The sequence below is a fragment of the Myxocyprinus asiaticus genome, chromosome 16, assembly GCF_019703515.2.
Source record: "Myxocyprinus asiaticus isolate MX2 ecotype Aquarium Trade chromosome 16, UBuf_Myxa_2, whole genome shotgun sequence".
Lineage (NCBI taxonomy): Eukaryota > Metazoa > Chordata > Actinopteri > Cypriniformes > Catostomidae > Myxocyprinus > Myxocyprinus asiaticus.
In genome coordinates this window covers 33094883-33116397 of record NC_059359.1, presented here as the reverse complement: position 1 = coordinate 33116397, position 21515 = coordinate 33094883, and the positions used below count along the sequence as shown (strand labels likewise).

Here is a 21515-nt window from a genome sequence, read left to right as displayed (position 1 = left end):
CATTTTTACATTTTCAATAAAACATCGTTTAGTATGTTTTTTTAAGCAATCTGAATTTTGGGGACACTAGAAATGTCCTCATTAACCACATTTATAGCATAATACCCTTGTAATTATCAGTTTGTAACCTAAAAAAAAGTCTTAGTAAACCACCTAAACCCACCCACACACAAACACACACAAACACACACACATTTAAACTGGTTAAAGCTGTCCAAAATGCCTGTGGTTAACGTTCTTTCTGGGTTAGAATAGAGATATTCTAGTTAGCTGCGATCATCACTTGAGTGATTCAAAATCTACTATGCCATTATATGCTACATAAAATCATGTTTTTTAACAAATTAATGAATAATGGAAATGTTCACATTGTTTCAGACTATATATCTATGAAAATTTGGCATTTTATCTGAACTATTCCTAACTGAATTGATATCGAATTAGAATCAGAATCAGATACAGAATGAAACTGTTGTCAGAATCAGGATCAGTGTCCAATCGAGGCCATATGGAACTGAATAAAGAAATCATTGCAGATGCACAGCCCCACTTTCCTCTCATTTTCCAAATTTAAAGTTGCATATACAGTATGTTTCAATAGAAATATTCAGGTTTTGGTCCTGAATTTGTTTGTTTTTTTTATAAATAAGAAAAATGATGCTTACACTCATTTTCTGAAATTGTGATCTTCATTGCCCTTCTCCTTAGTTTTAAAACTACGGTCATATTTTTTTTTAGGATTTTCCAGAAAAAAATAATCATCATTTACCAGAATCAAATTACTTTTTGGGCCATGAGTGAAATAAGATGTTCTTCTAAACATTACACACACACACACACACACACACACACACACACACACACACACCTGAGTTCTTGCTGAGCAGCTGTGGTGTCCAGTGTATCTTCGAGTTCAGTCCTCAGAGCTTCTAACTCCTCTCCCAGATCTCTCCTCTGTTTCTCAGCTCTTTCCCTCATCCCTCGTTCATTCTCCACCTCCTCCTTGAGCTCAGACACCTGAGACATTGCCTCTCGCAGAGCCCTCTGAGCTTCTGTACGGTGGGCACTCTCTTCTTCCAGGCTAGGAGAGAAACAATGAGAGAGTCATTCTGAATGTAATGTCTCAGTAAAGTGACTGCCCCATCTTGACAATAGTTTTGACTTGTGTTTGTGTGTGTGTGTACCGTGTCTGTAGTGCGGTGATCTCTTTTTCTTTCTGGCTCAGGCTTCCTCTTAGCTCTGTGACAAGTAAGCTGAGGTCAGACAGCTGCTCTTGTGCATCTACTGCTTCACTCTCTATCCGTCTCTTCCACTTCTCCTGCTCCAGACGACCCTGCTCTTCCCTTTTGAGACGATCTAATGGAGGAAAATGCAATGTATGACATTATTACCTGTTTGAGTTTTTCTCATAAAAGTGTGAGAGAGAAACAGAATCATTCCAAACCTGTATTGCGATTGGGACTGGATCTGTTAAGCTTCAAAATGCACCATACAATTATCATTAAGGTACAATGCAAGTGAATGGTGGCCAGAACTTTGAAGGTCCAAAAAGCATATAAAAGGCAGCATGAAAATAATCGTAATCCATATTCATGTAACAAGTGATAGTAAGAACAAACAGACCCAAGAGCAGAGGAAACATTTTAAGGATTTATTAACAACAAATAAGAGCTGTCACTGGGCTGTGGAATGTCGAAGGTCCCAGCACCGGCTGCAGCAGCGGGGAGAGATGACAAAGAGGTGCGCGCGCTGTGGCCCTGCCCGGGGCAATCCGTGAAGAGTGTGATAGTAGAATGAGTGTGTGCATTGTGGAAGTCAGGAATAGATTCGTGGAATCCTCAGTTGAAGCTTAGTGAGGTGCAGAACGATGCCCAGCAGGGTAGGGCGATCTAGCTCCCGACACGTGGGCAAAGACAAGGTATCCTCCTTTGAAACCCAGCTTACACGCAGCAAACTGGAAGGCAAACAAACACCTGACATGCGGGCAACCAACAGATACACGAGACAGGACCAACTAGGCAGAGAGTGTGAGGTTAGTTACTTCACACCAAACAACAATCTCAAAAACTCAGTCAACACTGAGCAACATTAAACATTCAACATCTAACTACATTTAACAATCCACTGCTGGACATGACACACAAGGGGATTAATGTAGGCATGAACAAACAAGGGGCAGGTGCCGCTCGCAGCTGAAAGTTGGCATGATCAGCGTTCCCATGGAAACAATCAGGGTTCCCATGATAGCAAAAACATTGACACACTTGGAACAAAACAAACAGGGAACGATAATGCTATGGTCTTCGTCAGACAAAAACCCAACCTGACAAGGTTACGGGACCATGACATCACCGGAGAGTACATGGCGGTAACTCGTGCATGGCGGTCACTAACAACCGGACCCGGGCGCTCACACGAAGAACGTACACGAAACACAAGGCAGAAAGGGGACGATAATGCGTGACAGTTCACTCCAGTGGTTAAATCCATTTTCAGAAGCAATATGAAAGGTGTGGGTGAGAAACAGATTAATATTTAAGTCATATTTTTCCAAAAAATCTCCACTTTCATATGTTTCTTCTTTTGATTTTAGCGATATGTATTCTTCATGCATATCGCTACCTACTGGGCAGGGAGGAGAATTTATAGCAAAAAAGGACTTTAATATAAATCTGTTTCTCATCCATATCTATCATATGGCTTCTGAAGACCATATCTATCATATGGCTTCTGAAGACATGGATTTAACAACTGGAGTCAGATGGATTACTTTTATGCAGCTTTTATATGCTTTTTGGAACTTCAAAGTTCTGGCCACCATTCACTTGCATTGTATAGTCCTACAGAGCTGAAATATTCTTCTAAAAATCTTTGTTTGTTTTCTGCAGAAGAAAGAAAGCCTTACACATCTGCGATGGCATGAGGGTGAGTAAATGAAGAGAGAATTTTCATTTTTGGGTGAACTATCACTAACGACTTCAATTTTGGTCTGGTACTCAAACAAGGATTTGGAATATGGTGCACAAGTTGTGTGGACTACATTTATGACACTTTTATTATATGGAAAAGAGTGGCCAATATATATATATATATATATATATATATATATATATATACAGGTGCATCTCAATAAATTAGAATGTCGTGGAAAAGTTCATTTATTTCAGTAATTCAACTCAAATTGTGAAACTCATGTATTAAATAAATTCAGTGCACACAGACTGAAGTAGTTTAAGTCTTTGGTTCTTTTAATTGTGATGATTTTGGCTCACAAATAACAAAAACCCACCAATTCACTATCTCAAAAAATTAGAATACATCATAAGACCAATAAAAAAAAAACATTTTTAGTGAATTGTTGGCCTTCTGGAAAGTATGTTCATTTACTGTATATGTACTCAATACTTGGTAGGGGCTCCTTTTGCTTTAATTACTGCCTCAATTCGGCATGGCATGGAGGTGATCAGTTTGTCGCACTGCTGAGGTGGTATGGAAGCCCAGGTTTCTTTGACAGTGGCCTTCAGCTCATCTGCATTTTTTGGTCTCTTGTTTCTCATTTTCCTCTTGACAATACCCCATAGATTCTCTATGGGGTTCAGGTCTGGTGAGTTTGCTGGCCAGTCAAGCACACCAACACCATGGTCATTTAACCAACTTTTGGTGCTTTTGGCAGTGTGGGCAGGTGCCAAATCCTGCTGGAAAATGAAATCAGCATCTTTAAAAAGCTGGTCAGCAGAAGGAAGCATGAAGTGCTCCAAAATTTCTTGGTAAACGGGTGCAGTGACTTTGGTTTTCAAAAAACACAATGGACCAACACCAGCAGATGACATTGCACCCCAGATCATCACAGACTGTGGAAACTTAACACTGGACTTCAAGCAACTTGGGCTATGAGCTTCTCCACCCTTCCTCCAGACTCTAGGACCTTGGTTTTCAAATGAAATACAAAACTTGCTCTCATCTGAAAGAGGACTTTGGACCACTGGGCAACAGTCCAGTTTTTCTTCTCCTTAGCCCAGGTAAGACGCCTCTGACGTTGTCTGTGGTTCAGGAGTGGCTTAACAAGAGGAATACGACAACTGTAGCCAAATTCCTTGACATGTCTGTGTGTGGTGGCTCTTGATGCCTTGACCCCAGCCTCAGTCCATTCCTTGTGAAGTTCACCCAAATTCTTGAATCGATTTTGCTTGACAATCCTCATAAGGCTGCGGTTCTCTCGGTTGGTTGTGCATCTTTTTCTTCCACACTTTTTCCTTCCACTCAACTTTCTGTTAACATGCTTGGATACAGCACTCTGTGAACAGCCAGCTTCTTTGGCAATGAATGTTTGTGGCTTACCCTCCTTGTGAAGGGTGTCAATGATTGTCTTCTGGACAACTGTCAGATCAGCAGTCTTCCCCATGATTGTGTAGCCTAGTGAACCAAACTGAGAGACCATTTTGAAGGCTCAGGAAACCTTTGCAGGTGTTTTGAGTTGATTAGCTGATTGGCATGTCACCATATTCTAATTTTTTGAGATAGTGAATTGGTGGGTTTTTGTTAAATGTGAGCCAAAATCATCACAATTAAAAGAACCAAAGACTTAAACTACTTCAGTCTGTGTGCATTGAATTTATTTAATACACGAGTTTCACAATTTGAGTTGAATTACTGAAATAAATGAACTTTTCCACGACATTCTAATTTATTGAGATGCACCTGTATATATATATATGTATATATATATCACCTTTTGTGCTCCACAAAAGAAAGAAAGTCATTTGGGTATGGAACAACATGAGGGTGAGTAAACGACAATTTTTAGGTGAACTGTTCCTTGTATTCCTAATAAAACGTCATTATAGCTCTATCAATAATTCAAGAGCAGTTACCTTCCATATCAGCAATGACAGCTTCCTGTTTGTTTTTTAGCTTATTGAGACTCTTCACTTTCTCTTCTTCCTCTGTGAGTTGATCTGTCATTTCATTCAATCTCTCTTCCAACTGTTTCTTCTCCTGAGAAAGTGAAGGAGAGCGATTCATAAACCACTATAACACTGTAATCTGGTTAGCTGAGTGTACTGTAATGGTTTATAGTATACAACCCTCTTCTCTCTAACTACCTTGCTTAATCTTTCTCTCTGCTCTCCCAGAGTCATGTTCTCGGACTCCAGACTCTTCACTTTACTTTCCAGAGTGACCTTCTCAAGCTGGAGACGCTGGCGTGTCCCCTCCTCCTCCTCGAGCTGCACTTCCAGATCCTAAGAGAAGAAATCACAGAGATGTTGACAGAAAACATTCATACTGGACATGAGACACTCCACACTGATTGAAACCAGCATCCTCCTAACCTTGACATGTTGTTGGATCTTCTTCTTCTCATTGGTCAGCTGAGCAGTCCTCTCCTCTTCCTCCTCCAATCGGCTTTCGAGCTCTCCCAACACATCTTCAAGCTCTTGTTTGCGATTGGCCAGCCGCGCTCTCATTTCTTCTGCTTCTGCAAATAACTCGGCCTCCGCCTGCAGCTGGTTGGTCAGCACCATCTTCTCCTCCATCAGCTGACACGGAGAAAGACATCGGATGAATAAGCAAATCAAACAAACTGTTTTTTCTTTGCTTTTCCTTAAGGCTGTCAATCAAGTAAAGAATGTAATCAAATTAATTACATGACAAGCTGATGCATTAATTAATTAAATTACTTGCTAATAATTCCATATTCATTGCCTTCATTTTGGGGGCTTTTTCTCATGAAATCCCCCAAATAAAGCCAATTTAAAGCCATTACATTGCCTTGGCAGATGAGTAAATCATTGAATAGACATAAAAAAGTGGCTTTACAAATAAATATATTGTTTATTTCCATATCATTGAACAGTAGCATACTATTGGTCTACAGTCCACAGTAATCCATTTTGCAAATAAGTTTGTCAATCTAACAAAAATTGAAAACTCTGCATCCCCAATATCACTGCAATGGCGTGGGATGTAACAACGGTGTGAAAGTGCAGACGACCCGGGTTCAATTCTGTCTTTTGTCACACTTTTTCCCATCCTGTTTCCTGTTTCCACTGTACTTTAATATTACATATAATAATAAATAAAATGAATATAAAGATTGATTTCCTCACAGTGATTTGGTCACGGTGAAGGTCAGAGAGTTAAGAGAAAGGTTTGATCCAGGTGAAACTAACCGTGGTTTTACTATAGTAATATTGTAGTAACCATTTGTTTTAATGCAGTTAACCATGGCTATACTACAAGAATGTGGTGTTAATATAGAAACTATACTTAATTTTGTGGTTACTATGATTTTACCACAAAATACCATGGTGATACTATGGTTACTGTAGTAAAACAATGGTACATTTTTGTAAGAGAAGGTTAGAGTTAGGTTTAGGGGTAGAGGTTGGTGTAGGGTGTCTGTGGGACTCAATAAACATTCTGCAGTAATACATGTTAGTATTTAATTAGGGGTGCAAATAGCAACTAAGACTATTTGCACTCAGTGCAAAGAAGATGCTTTTTGCTGCTATTTACACTTAGTGCATATAGCCTCTGCCTTTTTTTTATTGCATTATTTTTCAGAATTAAAATAATTGCTAAATTAATGCAACTAGTTTCACAGCATGGGCAAGGAGGAGTAGGGAACCGGCTGAACAGCAAAGTAAACTTTAACGCCAGAACATAACTCAAACATGACATAAAAGTGCTTTGCAGCAAACAAAACAAAGACGCACACACACAACACGTGCATCTCTCTCTCTCGAACTGGCATCCCGGCCCCTCCTTATCTCTCTCCTGCTGATTAGACAACTCAGCACCAGGCGTGTGTCATTGACAGCCTTAGTTTCAATAAACTGATACTAAAATAAAAGTGAGGGAAACAAGGAAATAAAAGAGATCAATGACCAGCGTACCTGTTGGTTTTTTTGGTTCAGTTCAGTAAAGTCAAGCTCCAGTTTGCTCAGCTGGTCACTGGCTTTCTGAAGCTTAGCTTCACGAACTTGAATTTCCTCATCCTGACGGGTCACCTGCAGCAACGGCTTCACCTGGAGGAGAGGTCAAAGGTCAAAATATAAATGAACACCAAATACGTGGCTGTATCCCAATTCGCATACTTCTGCTATGCGCTAAAAGTATGTACTTGCCAGGTGATGGGTAATTTAGTATTACCCTGGTTCGACCCCGCGTCCACATGCGTGGACATTGTATTTATTTTGGCTTCACTATACGCAACGCATAATTTAAATTAATTTAAACTGAATACTGTTCACAAAATTCATGACTGTCATTTAAGAGTTCAATTTCTGACGCACCGAGTCACGTGACACAACAGCATGGCGTCAATTTCCTTGATGTGCTTTTACGGGCGCAGAGCCAACAAAAGTGACTCTTGTAAACCAGTTAGGGTGTAAAGTTTCATTTGGTATGCTGCTTTAAAAAAATCATTCATTTTTCTCACGTCAGCGCGCTGATAAACATGATGTCCACATACGTGGATTTTCAGACATTATTCCCTCAAAAGTTTAAAAAACATGTTAGTTGTTTTGAATAACTTTCAACATAACATCTATGGGTCATTTCTCTTCACTTTAATATAAATGTTGTTATATTTTATTTTGTTATCACTGTATAATAGGGTTAAATTCATTAACATTAGTAAATGCATTCCTGTATTTACTGTGCATTTTCACATTGAGAATAAATGGGTTCATCCAAAAGCTGAAAAATGTTGCTTTCAGAGGCTTTATATGGAGTAAGGATGAAATTATGGTGCATTTTGAACTGTTCTGAGACCAGTGCAGACAGACAGCACACTGGAGGTTAAGTCAATCACTAAATAGGTAGCATGGGATCACAGTGCATTCACTCCTAAAATCTGACCAAAAGTTCAGTTTCAGGCTGCAGATGATGTTTGGAGCACTCAACATGTTTGGCAGACATGGGACAATGGTAATCAGTACATAGATTCAGAATTTATAATGTATAATTTAAGTTTAACATGGTTGGCAGTGATTGGACAATGCTGGCCATTACTTTGAATCAGAATTAATTATTCTAATTTCTGATGTAATGTCTGTAATGTCTCAAAAACATGAATAACCAACACTCCTGGAAACATAAACAATCTGATGAAAAAAAATCTGACTTTCTATAGCTTGGTATTATTTAAGATTCAAGGGGAAAAAAAATAATACTGTATACTGTACTTTAGTTCTGGTCCTGGGTGCTGATTGGCCAATAGCCACGATAAAGCAAGTTTTATTACATATAACTTTATTTAGTTAAAAAATTCTAAAAGTGTTGTCATGTCTCATGAGTGTGTTATGCTGTGATACCTTGGTGAAGAGTCTCCACCACCGCCAGTTTCTGAGCTTTAGGTATGCTGCACAGTTCCTCTGCATCACACGCAGAGCACTGAGCTGCTGCTGTTTCTTATGGAATGCCCTGAAAGAACACACACCAGTTAATACACACAAACATATACCTAACCACTGACCTACCACACTACACATATGCAGACGTGTACCTCCTGGCGAGGTATCCACGTGAGGCGCTCTGGAAGCGGATGATGGTGTCAGTGATCTTCAGGTCTCGTTCTTCTTCCAGGTGACCCAGAACTCCAGCCCGGAAGAACACTTTACTCTGTCCCACCTGGAAAAGATTCTTGTCCAGCTCTAAAGCACTGATCTGAGAACGGCAATGAAATATAATCATCAATTCATATTCACAGTAGGGTAACAATACATATTCTACAAACACCATTTCAGGCTCAGATACATGGCACTGATCTCCGAACAGAATTTCATTATTATTCTAGAACAGCTCTAATCAACACAATTCCGTCATCAAAAATATATTTATCAATAGCTTATGAAATGTGTATGAATTGTGAGGTGTCCATCTTCAAAAGTATTTACGGTAGTTCTCTGTATTGCTGAATCACTGCACTGTTAAACCCCTAGTTTATAGACTATATATAATGTATAAAATAGTTACTTAAAATTAATAAATGAATAATTCTTACTATAATTAATGTTTACTATAAAAATAAATTTTTTACTAATACTGTATATACAGTGCATAGCCCTATATAAGAACACAGCCCTCGAGGCTATAGGAATCCAGCTTTGGGGCCCCTGAGCGTTACAAAATGGAGTAACCCTGTGCTAGAAGATTGATCTCAGAAAAGAGCAGAAAACATTTCACAGTCAACCGATCAAAGATCTGAAAATAGATTACCAAATGCTGACCTGCTAAATTAGTTTGCGTAACAGCACTTACCATGAGCTCACATGCCTGTTTCCCATCCATAAAGGTTCGAGGAATGGCATTTGGAGTCAAGATCTCATACCTGAGATGTACAGACAGACAGAAGACAGAACATTGAGATTTATACATTTAACAGAAACTTTTATCCAAAAAGACTTACAAATGAGAATAATATAAGCAGATTCATTTAATATAAGGGAGAACACATTGTAGTGCTACATACCAACTTCTGTAAGTACAACAGTAGTACACACTAGAGTAGAAGTGTAAGTGGGTCAATGACGTGACATTTTTTTTATTATTTGTCCAGAAGTTTAAAGTTTTGTATACAAAACTGCACAAAAAGGCAGTTCATTCATAAAATGACTTAAATACACATCTTCTATGATGAAAATATTTACCATTTCTGAATTAAAGGTAATTTTAACATATTTTTGTGGGACTTACAGTCAAAATTGGCTAGGTGATGTAAAAGATTTGTACAATTAAATTAATTTTTTCATTTATTTAAGGTTAAAGGAATTTTTTTTTTTTTTTTTGTACTTTTTACTTGATGGTTACACCACTATATATTTTGTAAAAAAATAAATAAAAATGTATAAACATTTTTCAAAAATGGATGAAAAATATATGAAACATGGATACAAATATTGCATTTCTAAGAACTTGGCATGTGTGTTTTAAACTATATTTTTAAAATGTTTCTCAGACATGCTTATTTGTAATTCGACTCATGTGCAGAAAATATTTTTTATTGTTATTTTTTTATTTTTGTTTTTTAAGAGCAAAAAGTCTAGTTAGTTAGTCGAATGCTTTTGAAAGAAGTGTGTCTTCAGCTTTTTTTTAAAGACAAAGGGACAGTGAAAGAACTCACACTTATGTTATTTATAGTTACATGTACTGTAGTGTAAATGTACTATTGTAAGCACCACTGAAAGCAATGTATTGTGCCATATGCAACTTTCACATAGATATTTACACACACACACACACACACACACACACCTCTGTCTGAACTCCTGGAATGGTATACGGTTCGGGAAGCCCTGTCTGCAGATCCTGATCCCCTCTAGAACTCCATTACACTTCAACTGATCCAGAACCAAATGAGGGCTCAACTTCCCTGCCTGTGAGAAAGAGACAGAAATTCAAAGAACAGCAAAAACCCTGTAATGTCTGTTTCAAAATATTTGTCATTTACTTCTTCCTTACATACCCGTTTCTCATGGTTGGGGATGATGCAGCGCAGAAAGTTGGGGTTGGTGTTGCGGAGGGTGGCCATAAGTTTAGCGAGGGACTCTTTGTAGAGTTGCCCCACTGTTCGGAACATGCCCTTTTTTGTCTTTAGTCCAGCCCCAAAATTCACTTTGCCACTGCCCTCACCAGACGACACCTGATCCAGACCCACAATCCTCTCCACTGATGGACACACACGATTATACCCAATAATGATGTTATTACATAGTCATGACATCTATATTACATCTTTATTACATGTACTCTAGTATAAGAGCTGTTACAATCATAAAACAACCATTAAAAAGGGAGATTCTACAGGATTTGTTTCTGTTTGGGTAGAAGTCAATATCAATATACATATTTATATTTTGCTGAATGCAAATGTTATGACTCAGTATTAGTATGAATGTGTATTCTTCCTTTTTACACTATCCAAACAGAAACAAATTCAGCTTATAGTATGCAGTGATAACATTAGTACAAATCCAAGCACACTAAGAAAGATACTTTAGAAAGTATAAACTACAAACAAGCAATCACTTCATCCACTGTTAAAAGAGCTAATATGTGATCTATACAGATCTGCACAAGGCAAACTACATGTACTACTAAACTACTGCACAAAACTACAACCCACACATCACATCAGACACAATGAAAGAGAAAAAGAGAAGAACTGTAAGACATGCATGAGGGGCAACTGTGAGTTTTCAATGGACACACAGTTGTTATACTTTGACAGTTCAGGTGAGTCAGAGAGAATGACAAAAATGGATGGAGAAGTTAAAAGCAAAGGAGTGTAATTTGTGCATGATGGAAGGGTAGAAAAACCTACTGCTGTCAGTGCCATTGGTTTGCAGTGTGGCATAGGAGTCAAAGAAGTACACACGAGGAAGAGTTTGAATATCTGAGAGGAGAGGAGAGGACGAGAGGAGAGGTCCCAGGTAGGGTACCAGAACAGATCCAAAGACAAGACAGACAGACAGACAGACAGACAGATAGATAGATAGATAGATGGATAGATGGATAGATGGATAGATAGATAGATAGATAGATAGATAGATAGATAGATAGATAGATAGATAGAGCATAAAGCAAATTGTTAGTTCATAGTAGCACTGAATATTATTAACAGAATTAGAAATAATTATTAATATTAAATAATTATTTATAACAAATATGAACATAATAGCTTATACGTATATCACCTTATTTCTCTAACATTTAATTGACCTGCTTAATTAAACCTATTTAAAACCAAAAACATATATTAAATCTGATTACAATGAGATCAAGTATTCTTTATTTATTAATTTTTTTGTTGTCCCACTTCTTAACATTAAGATAAATAATTATAGCATAGCATGAAATAAGCACCTCCCAGAGCAAAAACCCGAATAACACACACAAACACTGAATGACCACACACACACACACACACACACACAAACACTGCTTCTTACCCTCTCTCCAGAGCTCAGAGATGAAAGGATCAGATGACTGATGAAGGAGAGATGCAATATTATCATTCAAAGGATCCATGTTCTTCACCAGCCACTCATCTGCCTTATAATCAACCTAATGGAGAAAGAGATAGGAGGATCTATTTCTACTTACATTTACATTTGACATTTATGCATTTGGTAGACATTTTTATCCAAAAGGACTTACAGTGCATTCAAGGTATAAATTGTATCAGTTTGTTTGTTCCCTGGGAATCAAACCCATGATCTTAACGTTGCTAGCACCATGCTCTTCCTATTGAGCTACAGGAACTAAGCTCTAATTTTATGTCATACATTTTTTACTTGAATAAATCCAGTTACTAGGGCTGCACAAAATGTGAGGAAAAATGTGATATGAGATAAGTAGTTGGATAATGCAATATTCGATAAGCGATGCAATAATCCTATGATGATCCAAGCACGCAGAACATTGGAACCCCCACCACCCAAATTTACTGAAGTTTATTGGGAGGTAAAATGGACTTACTGTATATCCCAGAGACCACAGTCATAACTGTCTTTTGTTATACAAATTGCGTTTAGACATATAGACAACTTACTAAAATGTGTCAACTCTCTTGTAATCGCCCAATCTGTTAATGTTGAAATTACATATAGAAAATGAACGGGGAATATTTTGTGCTCTGGATCTGCACCTGTGCACACTGCACGCACACACACCAAGTGACAAACTTGCGCCCAGTCTATTCTTGGCAATCTGCATCACCATAAAGGTTACTAGGGATGCACCGATACCACTTTTTCTCTTCTGATTCTGATATCGGAAATCTCAGTATCGGCCGATACCGATCCCAAGCTGATACTAGTGTTATTTTTTTCAATAATCAGTTTAGAATATCTTTACATTATTGTGTGGAACTAATTGGGAGTACTCTTTAATATGTAAAGAAACACACCTCTAACTACACATTATTTCAATATAAATGTATTGCTTATTAAGAAACACTTTATTGTTAACTAGTATACTGGATAATGTAGCAGCAAATTTAACAGTACTTCCAGTCTTCAGTAGAAAAGAAGCCGTTTTTTTTTTTTTTTTTGCAAATTTTTTCAACTTGTATCTGGACTTTAAAGGATTCAGATCTTTTTTTTGTTCAATTTAGTTGTAAGACATCAGTCCACTTTTCATTCACAGTTATGCAATATGTATATATATATATATATATATATATATATATATATATATATATATATATATATATATATATATGATATTTCGATAAATGCGATACATCATGTAGCTCTACCTAACACGTGAAGCACATTTATTAGGTATTTGACAAAATGTTCTTTTACAGTGTGATGTTTGGACAGCTGGGTTTAACGTCAGCATGAAATTGTTTTTGCATCCCATTTTCAATAAAGACGCTCGTTCACACGTTCATGTGTTCACTTACCTGCAAAAACCTGTTTTTGCTTTCAAGGTTTTTTGAGGTTTAAATGCAAGCCATGACTAACTGCTTCTCTCATGCACATATAAACGTGCAAAAAAGGGCTAGGGCAGAAAAAGGAGGTGAAACAGATGAGTTTATCTCTGACCTTGCCAGCGTAGTGTATGATGGAGAAGTCAGCCCCTTCTTTGATCTGTCGTGGCCGCATGAACTTCGGGTGTGAACCCTGCTCAGCTGACAGCTTGTCCACAAATGAGCGATCTGTTGCCCTCGGAAACCAACACTCCTCATCCAATAATGCAAGCAAGCCAGGAGGATTGGTCTGTGGAACCAACCAATCAGGAACACAATGTAGATACTACAGAACCCTTCTACATGATTTGAATCAAGATCTAAAGCTACACACACACACACACTGACCGGTTTCTCAATAAGGTCGATACAGGGCTGAAGATCCAGACCGAAGTCGATGAAGCTCCACTCAATGCCCTCACGCTGGTACTCTTCTTGCTCCATAACAAACATGGTGTGATTGAACAGTTGCTGCAGCTTCTCGTTAGTGTAATTAATACACAACTGCTCAAACGAGTTCAGCTACAACAAAGAGAGAGAGAGAGAGAGAGAGAGAGAGAGAGCTATTAATATTTGTGATCTGAATAATGAGTCATTAAGACTAAAAAGTCACCTCTCCTACCTGGAAGATTTCAAATCCAGCGATGTCCAGGATCCCAATGAATGAGGCTCCCTGTCTCTGTCTGCGGTCCAGGGCTCTGTTGAGCCGGTGGACCAGCCAATGGAAGAGACGCTCATATGTGGCCTTTGCCAAAGCCTCTATCGCAAAATCAGCCTGAACACGTCCCCCAAAAACAACACACAAAAATAAAGAGTGCTTCTGTCATGATTTGTCAAGTTTTGAGAGTTGAGGGTAAATGGCTGACCAAAGTGACAACATTAAAGCCAATGTAAAGTTTTGAATAAACAGTTTAATATACAGATATGTGAAACCAAAAGTTGGACCAATGAGATTTCCCTGTAACTGGGGCTAGCAAGAACAACACATCAAAAATAGAGACCAAGCAACCGTCAAAATGCTTTGATGTGCGACACTGTTTACGATCACATCTGGTTAGGACAAAAACGTTTTGACAGGATTAATGGAAGAGGTTATTACTTGGTGTTTTTTTCATATCGTGCCAAGGTAGAACATGGACCTACAATGCACCCATACTAAAACACACACCTGCTGCTTGGTCTGGGCCTTCTGGACATATTCGCGGCCCACTTTGATGCGGGGAGTGAGAATGGCTCGGCTGAAATCCAACACACTGATGCCCAGCAGGTGGCAGAGTTTCTGAGCTGCTGTGTCATCCGGCATAGAGGCCTGATCTGTGTTCTTCTCTTTGTTAAATGTGATGTTCCCAAATTGCATCACTGCAGAGATCACCTTTAACATAGCTGAAAAGAGAGAGAGCGATCAGGAAGGACCAAAGGTTAGAAAAGACAGTAAAAGAGTCGATATATTGTTTGAGATACTCCAGCATTTCTAACTTTTTTCTTAACAACACAAGAGAGTTAGCCATTTCCAGGATGTCCCAGTGGTCAAGTACATATTATTGAAATATTAAGGGTGTTTTCACAGTTCTAGATCTATTTGAAACCCTCCTCTTTCTTACAGGTGGATTCCTCCTGGGTGAAGCCCATGATGGCAAAAGAGTCCATTGTTTGAGTGAAGTTTTCTGAGTCACTCTGACCCGGGACAGGAAGTGATCCCCCACAGAGAAAGCGGTATTGTTCTGTACTGCCAAGCAGAAGCTCCTCTACAGAAAGGGCACAAATAAACAAGCATAAATAAGTTTCCATTTAAGAGAATAAAATTAAACCTATAATAGAGAAAGATGATGTGTCTATAGGTATTTTAATATGTGTGACAGAGTATGTGATTTTTTTTTTAATGTTGAATATGTATGTGAAAATCTATTAGGTGTGTGTTTTGTGCTTATATGTATGTGTTTGTTAGAGTCTACTGACTTCTCATGGTCTCTGAAGCTCCAGAAAGGAGCTGGTAGAAGATGTGGAAGGTCCTCTCATCTTTTGCCTGGCGAATGGCTCGAGACTTTTCCAGCAGATCTGATTTAGACTCAGGTTAAAGAAAAATGCACCAACACACACATGCAAGACACACCTCCACCTTGTTATGTGATCTTCTGTTGTAATATGCTGTGTATAATACTGTGGATTTTTGCTGAGGTCACAGCTGCGCATTTACTTGATTCACCATTTGTTCAAGGATACAGGTCTCAATGTTAGCACCAACAATATATCCAGCAACATCAAAATTTATCCTGATGAATTTGCCCTAAAACAAACCAAAGACAATGTCAAACCATGTTAAGAGATTACATGTGGCTCCTCATGATGACATTGGCATTTACAAATGTTGTAGTGCTTACAAATCTGGAAGAGTTGTCGTTTTTGACTGTCTTTGCATTGCCGAAGGCCTCTAGAATGGGGTTAGCCTGCAGTAACTGTTTCTCCAGCTCCCCCTGGACAGAAAGAATAGAACATCAGTGCAGGACTATTACCTGCACAACAGCCAAAAGCCCACAGGAAACCTCTGCAATCAGAGACACCAGCACCAGCATTAGCATTTGAAATGATACAGAAAGAAGAAAGTGGTGCAGCCAAAAATCTCTCACACTCTCTTTCACAAAAACACACGTTTTTACTTTGCTATCTGAATGTGGACTTACCACTGACTTCCATTGTATTCCAATAAAGCTAATTACTATTACTAACCATAAGCCAAACGCTAGCCCTATACCCCTAACAGAAAATATTATTTGCATCCCAGTGTTAATACCATTTGGGTTTTGCCTATTAGCATACACAATTATAAAATAACATGTAATAAAACAACATAAAGAGCAGGCTACATTATTTTATTATATACATTATACTTTATTATATAGCACAATAAAATACTATTTGCATTTTATCTTGTAAAATATACTAATATATAATATAATAACATGTATAGTACATTATATACAGTATCATGACATAAAGCCTACTACTTATAATAGTTTAATAATAATATATACTGCGATGTTTGCCCTTTTTATTAATAGACACAGTGAGAGTTGAGACAGAAAATGATGGGGAGAGTGGTATTGGAAAATGTCACCCACACAAAATTTAAAAACAAATGCAATACATATGTCTACACCACACCAGGATGCAAATAGTCACTCCAAAACATTATTTTGTTTATTATGAACAACGTCTCCCTTTGAGGTTTTGTCAGATTTAGCTAACATCTTGCAACATTTACTTTGTCCCCAGAGTATAGCTACTGTAGGTCAGAAACACACACACACAGTCAAAAGAACAAACCCATACAAATGCAGCTTAGCAAAAGCCTTTAGCTAAAAAAAAATTCCATGAACAGGCTAGACAACCTCCGTCTAAGCACTGAGGTTTTGCACTCACCCATATAGACCTACATGGTCTATATAGGTCAACGCATTCCATAGCAAAGCTTTATGCATACAGCGCCCACTACAGGCCCACATTAGAAGAATTAAAGCACTACCATCTCCAAACTCATTTGCAGGCCATACTCACATACTGCACAATCTGTTAGAGTCCACAAAAAGAGAGAGATGAGGTGGGCGAACAAGTACACAGGATACACAGGGGATAAAAAAAAAAAACATGTAGATGAGTGGAAACATAAAAACATGTCAAAAACATAGGTTCAACACAAATACATCTACACACGTTTATTAGACATACTGTATAATATATCACACATTATGAGGTTAACATGGCAAGACATGGATTAGAATCACTGTGAACTCCTTGGTGTGAGGCGGATGTGTCATTTAAAAAACCCCACTCACCCTGTTCACAGCACTACTGCCACGACCTAGAGAGCGAGTACCGTCCATCTTCAGCAGAGAAGAGGCCAGAGAGTAAGAGGACATAAACAAAGAAGAGAATGAACCAGCAGGACCCAGAAAAGAGAGAAGACAGGGAGAACAGAGTGAGCAAGTATAGAGAAGATAGAAATATTAGAGACCAAGATATAAACGAAAGGTCATCCAGTACAATGCAGAGAATTTTTGAAGCTTTAAGTTATTAGAGCAAGAGTGACAGCTGTGAGAAAAACTGAATAGAATAGTAAGCATGGGTTGTATCAGAAAAGAAGAAATTATTGCTTTGGTTACACTTTACAATAAGGTTGCATGTAGGCATTATGACTAAAACTGAACAAGTGCTTTGAAATTTGCAGACAAATCAGAAGTGTTCCATTTTGATCATTTAAAATTTTGATCACAAAATTTTACTGTTACATGTGACATGATTTGGAGCTACCTTATTTACAATGAGATATATAATGTCAAATCAGAACCCTTTTTGGCTCAAGTTTTTTTGTTGTGATTTTTCAGCAGTTTCTTAGGCTGAGAGTCTCAGAATTTACCATAATCTATAACAGTGTTTCCCCTATATGAATTTTGCAGCGGTGCTGCGCCACTGCTGAATTATGAGTGCCGCTGTTGGGATTATACATGGTTAATTTAATATTCTTAGGCAACATAACGCTTGCCAGCCCCAGTCAGCTGTGCACTCACACACACACACACAAATACACACACTTACTCACAGTTATGTCGCCGCATAACACGTGTCAAACTCGCTTCCTTTCAAGTGGCCTGCAAGCTCATTTCTGAAACGTAGGATGGCAGGGGATCGCAAAGTTTCAATGAACAATCAGTTAGCGCATTCCTCATGAATATAAATGAGCCTTCCCCTGTCATCTGTATGTTTTGGAGTGCATTTTGCTCACTTCAAAAGCAGAATGAAACAGCACTACATGGGTCAATTATCAACACAGCTTAATCATAGCAGCACGAGGGCAGAGCAGGTGCGGTACTTCGCAGACTGGTCTCAACCACACAGACTATTTTAAATGTGCCTGTGAACCAGTGAGATTCACAGTGGGGATTGCGAAACCCGTTTGAATGCAGTACAGAATTGTCTGTTGCAAAACTTGTATGTCTCGATGATGAAACTAGTTTAAAACAAACAGCCCCCACATTGTAAATGGCACTGACAAAGAAAACAGGAGAAAACATAAATTAGAAGGCTTTTCAATTCTCAGATCACAACGTACACGCTTACAAAACTTTACCATGGATTTACTGTAGTAACACTAACTGAACTGTATTACCTATGATAGTTGTGGCAGAAAAATTTCTAAATGTATTTAGACTGCTGTTTTTTCATTACAAAAATGCCATAGTTCTTTATACAGAAACCATAGTTACTAATCATGGGAGTGAGTAGCCATGCATGGTTTTACCTACAGTTACCATGAACTATTACGTATACTGTATCATTGTTAAAAATATGGAAACTATGGTGCATTTTCATTACCTCTGTATAAAATCTGTACTCTTGTAATGCTCTCTGATTATAGGAAAATGTAAATTGTTTTGTTTGCCTTCAGAAATTCCAAGAGATGACTTTAGTTTAATCAGTAGGAGCCTGATGAACGGCCCTCTGAGGGCACAAATAAACTGTGATGTGGCCCAGGCTGAAATTGAGTTTTAATCTATTCTTTGACCAACACGCGTTAATACAGGTCCGGCGTTGTGGGCTTGTGGACGTGCTCACTGCTGCACCACTGCTGAAAAAATCCTAGGGGAAACACTGTATATCATAAAACAATTTGGAAAGTGTGATAGGGAGGAGGGAGGAGGGCGGGGCCGGGATGTGATGCTGCACACCCGGCCCCTAATCAGGTTAATCAAGCCCTCGAGAGGGATAAAGGCGACCGGAGGCGGCAGTTCGAGAGAGAGGGAGTTACGGGCAGCTGCCCTGCATGTGTTTATGTTTGTGTTTTTTTGTTTTATTAAAAGATTATTTATATTGTCAAGCCGGTTCTCGCCTCCTCCTTTCCACTGAACTTTGTTACAGAAAGTTTTCTTTAAAATGATAATCAATTGACCCTCCTTGTTTTTTTTGTTTTGTTTTTTTGTTGAGTTATAAGCCTTTAATTGGAACTTTTGATTTAAAAAATATAAGTATATGTTGAAATTAACATTAACTAAGATTAATAAATGCTGTAAAACAATTGTTCATGGTTAGTTCATGTTAACAAATGTTGTTAACTAATGTATGGAACCTTATTGTAAAGTGTTACCATTGTTTTGTTTTGTTTTTTTATATGCTTAGCATTGTGTAGTAAGCAGGAGTGAAGCATTAGTGTTAGTTCAGCCAAAAATTTAAATTCTGTCATCATTTACTTATTCTCATGTCATTCCAAACCATTTTATTTATTTTTTTATTTATATTGGGTTTTGGGTGAACTATCCCTTTAAGTTCAGGCAGTTTTAGCGTTGTGGAAATGTGTCTGTCCACAATGAAATGGAAATTGTGTAATATCTTATGTTACATTTTCGGTCCTCTGTCCTCACCTGCATTGCATCTTTGGGCCGACCCAGATTGCCAGACTTGTGTGAAGATGCCACATGTGCAAGATACTGAATCACTTTCTTAGTGTTCTCTGTCTTTCCTGCACCAGACTCCCCTCTGAACACACACACATACACACAAATAGAACAAATAAACCATGTTCTGCTGTAAAAATACTGTAGGTTCAGACTACAAGGTGTTTAAACAAATACTGGCAGGAGATTAAATGACTTAGCTGTAATAACTTCTCTTAAACAGGAAAACACAAACACTACACACATATGCTGGAACAAAATTAGCAACACATGCAGGTAAAGAGGCAAAAAAATAACATTTTTTTTTAAATGAGGATCTGTACAAAACACCAATTTACACTAGCTGAATGTATATTAGCAGGGCTCAACAATAAGGATGGCTCAATGGACAAGGGCCAGTGTGAGAGAGTTTTGTGCCAATTGATGAAACCACTGTTTGCCCTATCAAGCCAGTGCTGTGTTGTCACTACATTTTATATTTGTTGCATACTTAAATTTGTTACAGACATGCGTGGTTATCTGTGATGTAATGCACACTGTTGTTATGAATTGAGCTGATTTAATTATGGCAATAAGATTGTTTAGCTGACTAACAAAGATGGGGTTTAGTCAAAAGTGCGAAAATGATTTGTGATAATCTTAAGCAATCACCATACACATGCCAAATGTGTGTTTACGGCTTTATAGCTGTTATGGAGTTACATTATAGCTGTATAATTTTCAGCTATTATTGAAAATTAAAAACCTTATAAATATTTATTGTAACTTTTCATGCAAAAAAAAAAAAAGAAGTCAAGTTTAATGAAATGTATAGAATAAATATGTTTCTTTCTGACACATATTAAATTGTGTGGAAAAAAAAATTTAAAAATTATTGTGGGGCCAGTGAAAATTTTGCCCGTGAATATAAGGCAAGTACAAATCTGAAATAATCCTCATTGCTGAGCTTCGATCAGTTTTGAGGGAATAAACAAGCATGAAATTCAGCTGTATTGTATACAACTTTTTATGGCCTTCTGATAAGACTTGCAGTATAGCCAAGTATATTACCCACAGCTCAATCTCACACAGCTGTGGTCCATATTTTTCCACACGCTGCAGACTTTGTTACTTCTACACATTAAATGTTCACTGATTTTCATAAACTCTAGAGTTTTTTGATGCTCTGAAAGAGCTAAAGATCTAATATTTCTCTAAATTGCTTTGAAGTTTAAAGAGGTCATTTTACAATGTATTTATTTCTTTTCCATTCGGTCCACTTTTAATGCAAGTCATTAAAAAGTGATAATGCATTCAGCTTTTTTTTTTTTTTTTATGTCAGAAAGACGTTGAGAAGATGTTTTTTGCAGCTTACATTTTTTTTCCTCTCCCCTTTTCTCCCCAATTTGGATGCCCAATTCCCAATGCGCTCTAAGTCCTCGTGGTGATGTAGTGACTCGCCTCAATCCAGATGGCAGAGGACGAATCTCAGTTGCCTCCGCGTCTAAGACCGTCAATCTGCGCATCTTATCATGTGGCTTGTTGAGCGCGTTACCGCGGAGACGTAGCACGTGTGGAGGCCCACGCTATTCTCCGCAGCATCCACACACAAC

At 38.0% G+C, this 21515-nt stretch overlaps 1 protein-coding gene across 1 annotated transcript in view; it reads right to left on the bottom strand.

The window, feature by feature from the left end:
- The window catches only part of LOC127453738 (myosin-10-like), a 51953-nt gene that overhangs the window by 15410 nt on the left and 15028 nt on the right, over positions 1-21515 (bottom strand). The window contains exons 6-27 of the mRNA XM_051720388.1: positions 19891-20005; positions 17033-17044; positions 15859-15951; positions 15701-15764; positions 15437-15535; positions 15082-15225; positions 14649-14863; positions 14103-14255; positions 13829-14002; positions 13557-13730; positions 11955-12069; positions 10469-10671; positions 10258-10379; positions 9265-9334; positions 8510-8670; positions 8319-8427; positions 6897-7028; positions 5331-5537; positions 5103-5240; positions 4872-4995; positions 1185-1356; positions 869-1081 (exon numbers count right to left, since the gene is read on the bottom strand). Of these exons, the coding sequence (XP_051576348.1) occupies positions 869-1081; positions 1185-1356; positions 4872-4995; positions 5103-5240; positions 5331-5537; positions 6897-7028; positions 8319-8427; positions 8510-8670; positions 9265-9334; positions 10258-10379; positions 10469-10671; positions 11955-12069; positions 13557-13730; positions 13829-14002; positions 14103-14255; positions 14649-14863; positions 15082-15225; positions 15437-15535; positions 15701-15764; positions 15859-15951; positions 17033-17044; positions 19891-20005 (3009 nt within the window). The remainder of the gene's footprint in view (positions 1-868; positions 1082-1184; positions 1357-4871; positions 4996-5102; positions 5241-5330; positions 5538-6896; positions 7029-8318; positions 8428-8509; positions 8671-9264; positions 9335-10257; positions 10380-10468; positions 10672-11954; positions 12070-13556; positions 13731-13828; positions 14003-14102; positions 14256-14648; positions 14864-15081; positions 15226-15436; positions 15536-15700; positions 15765-15858; positions 15952-17032; positions 17045-19890; positions 20006-21515) is intronic.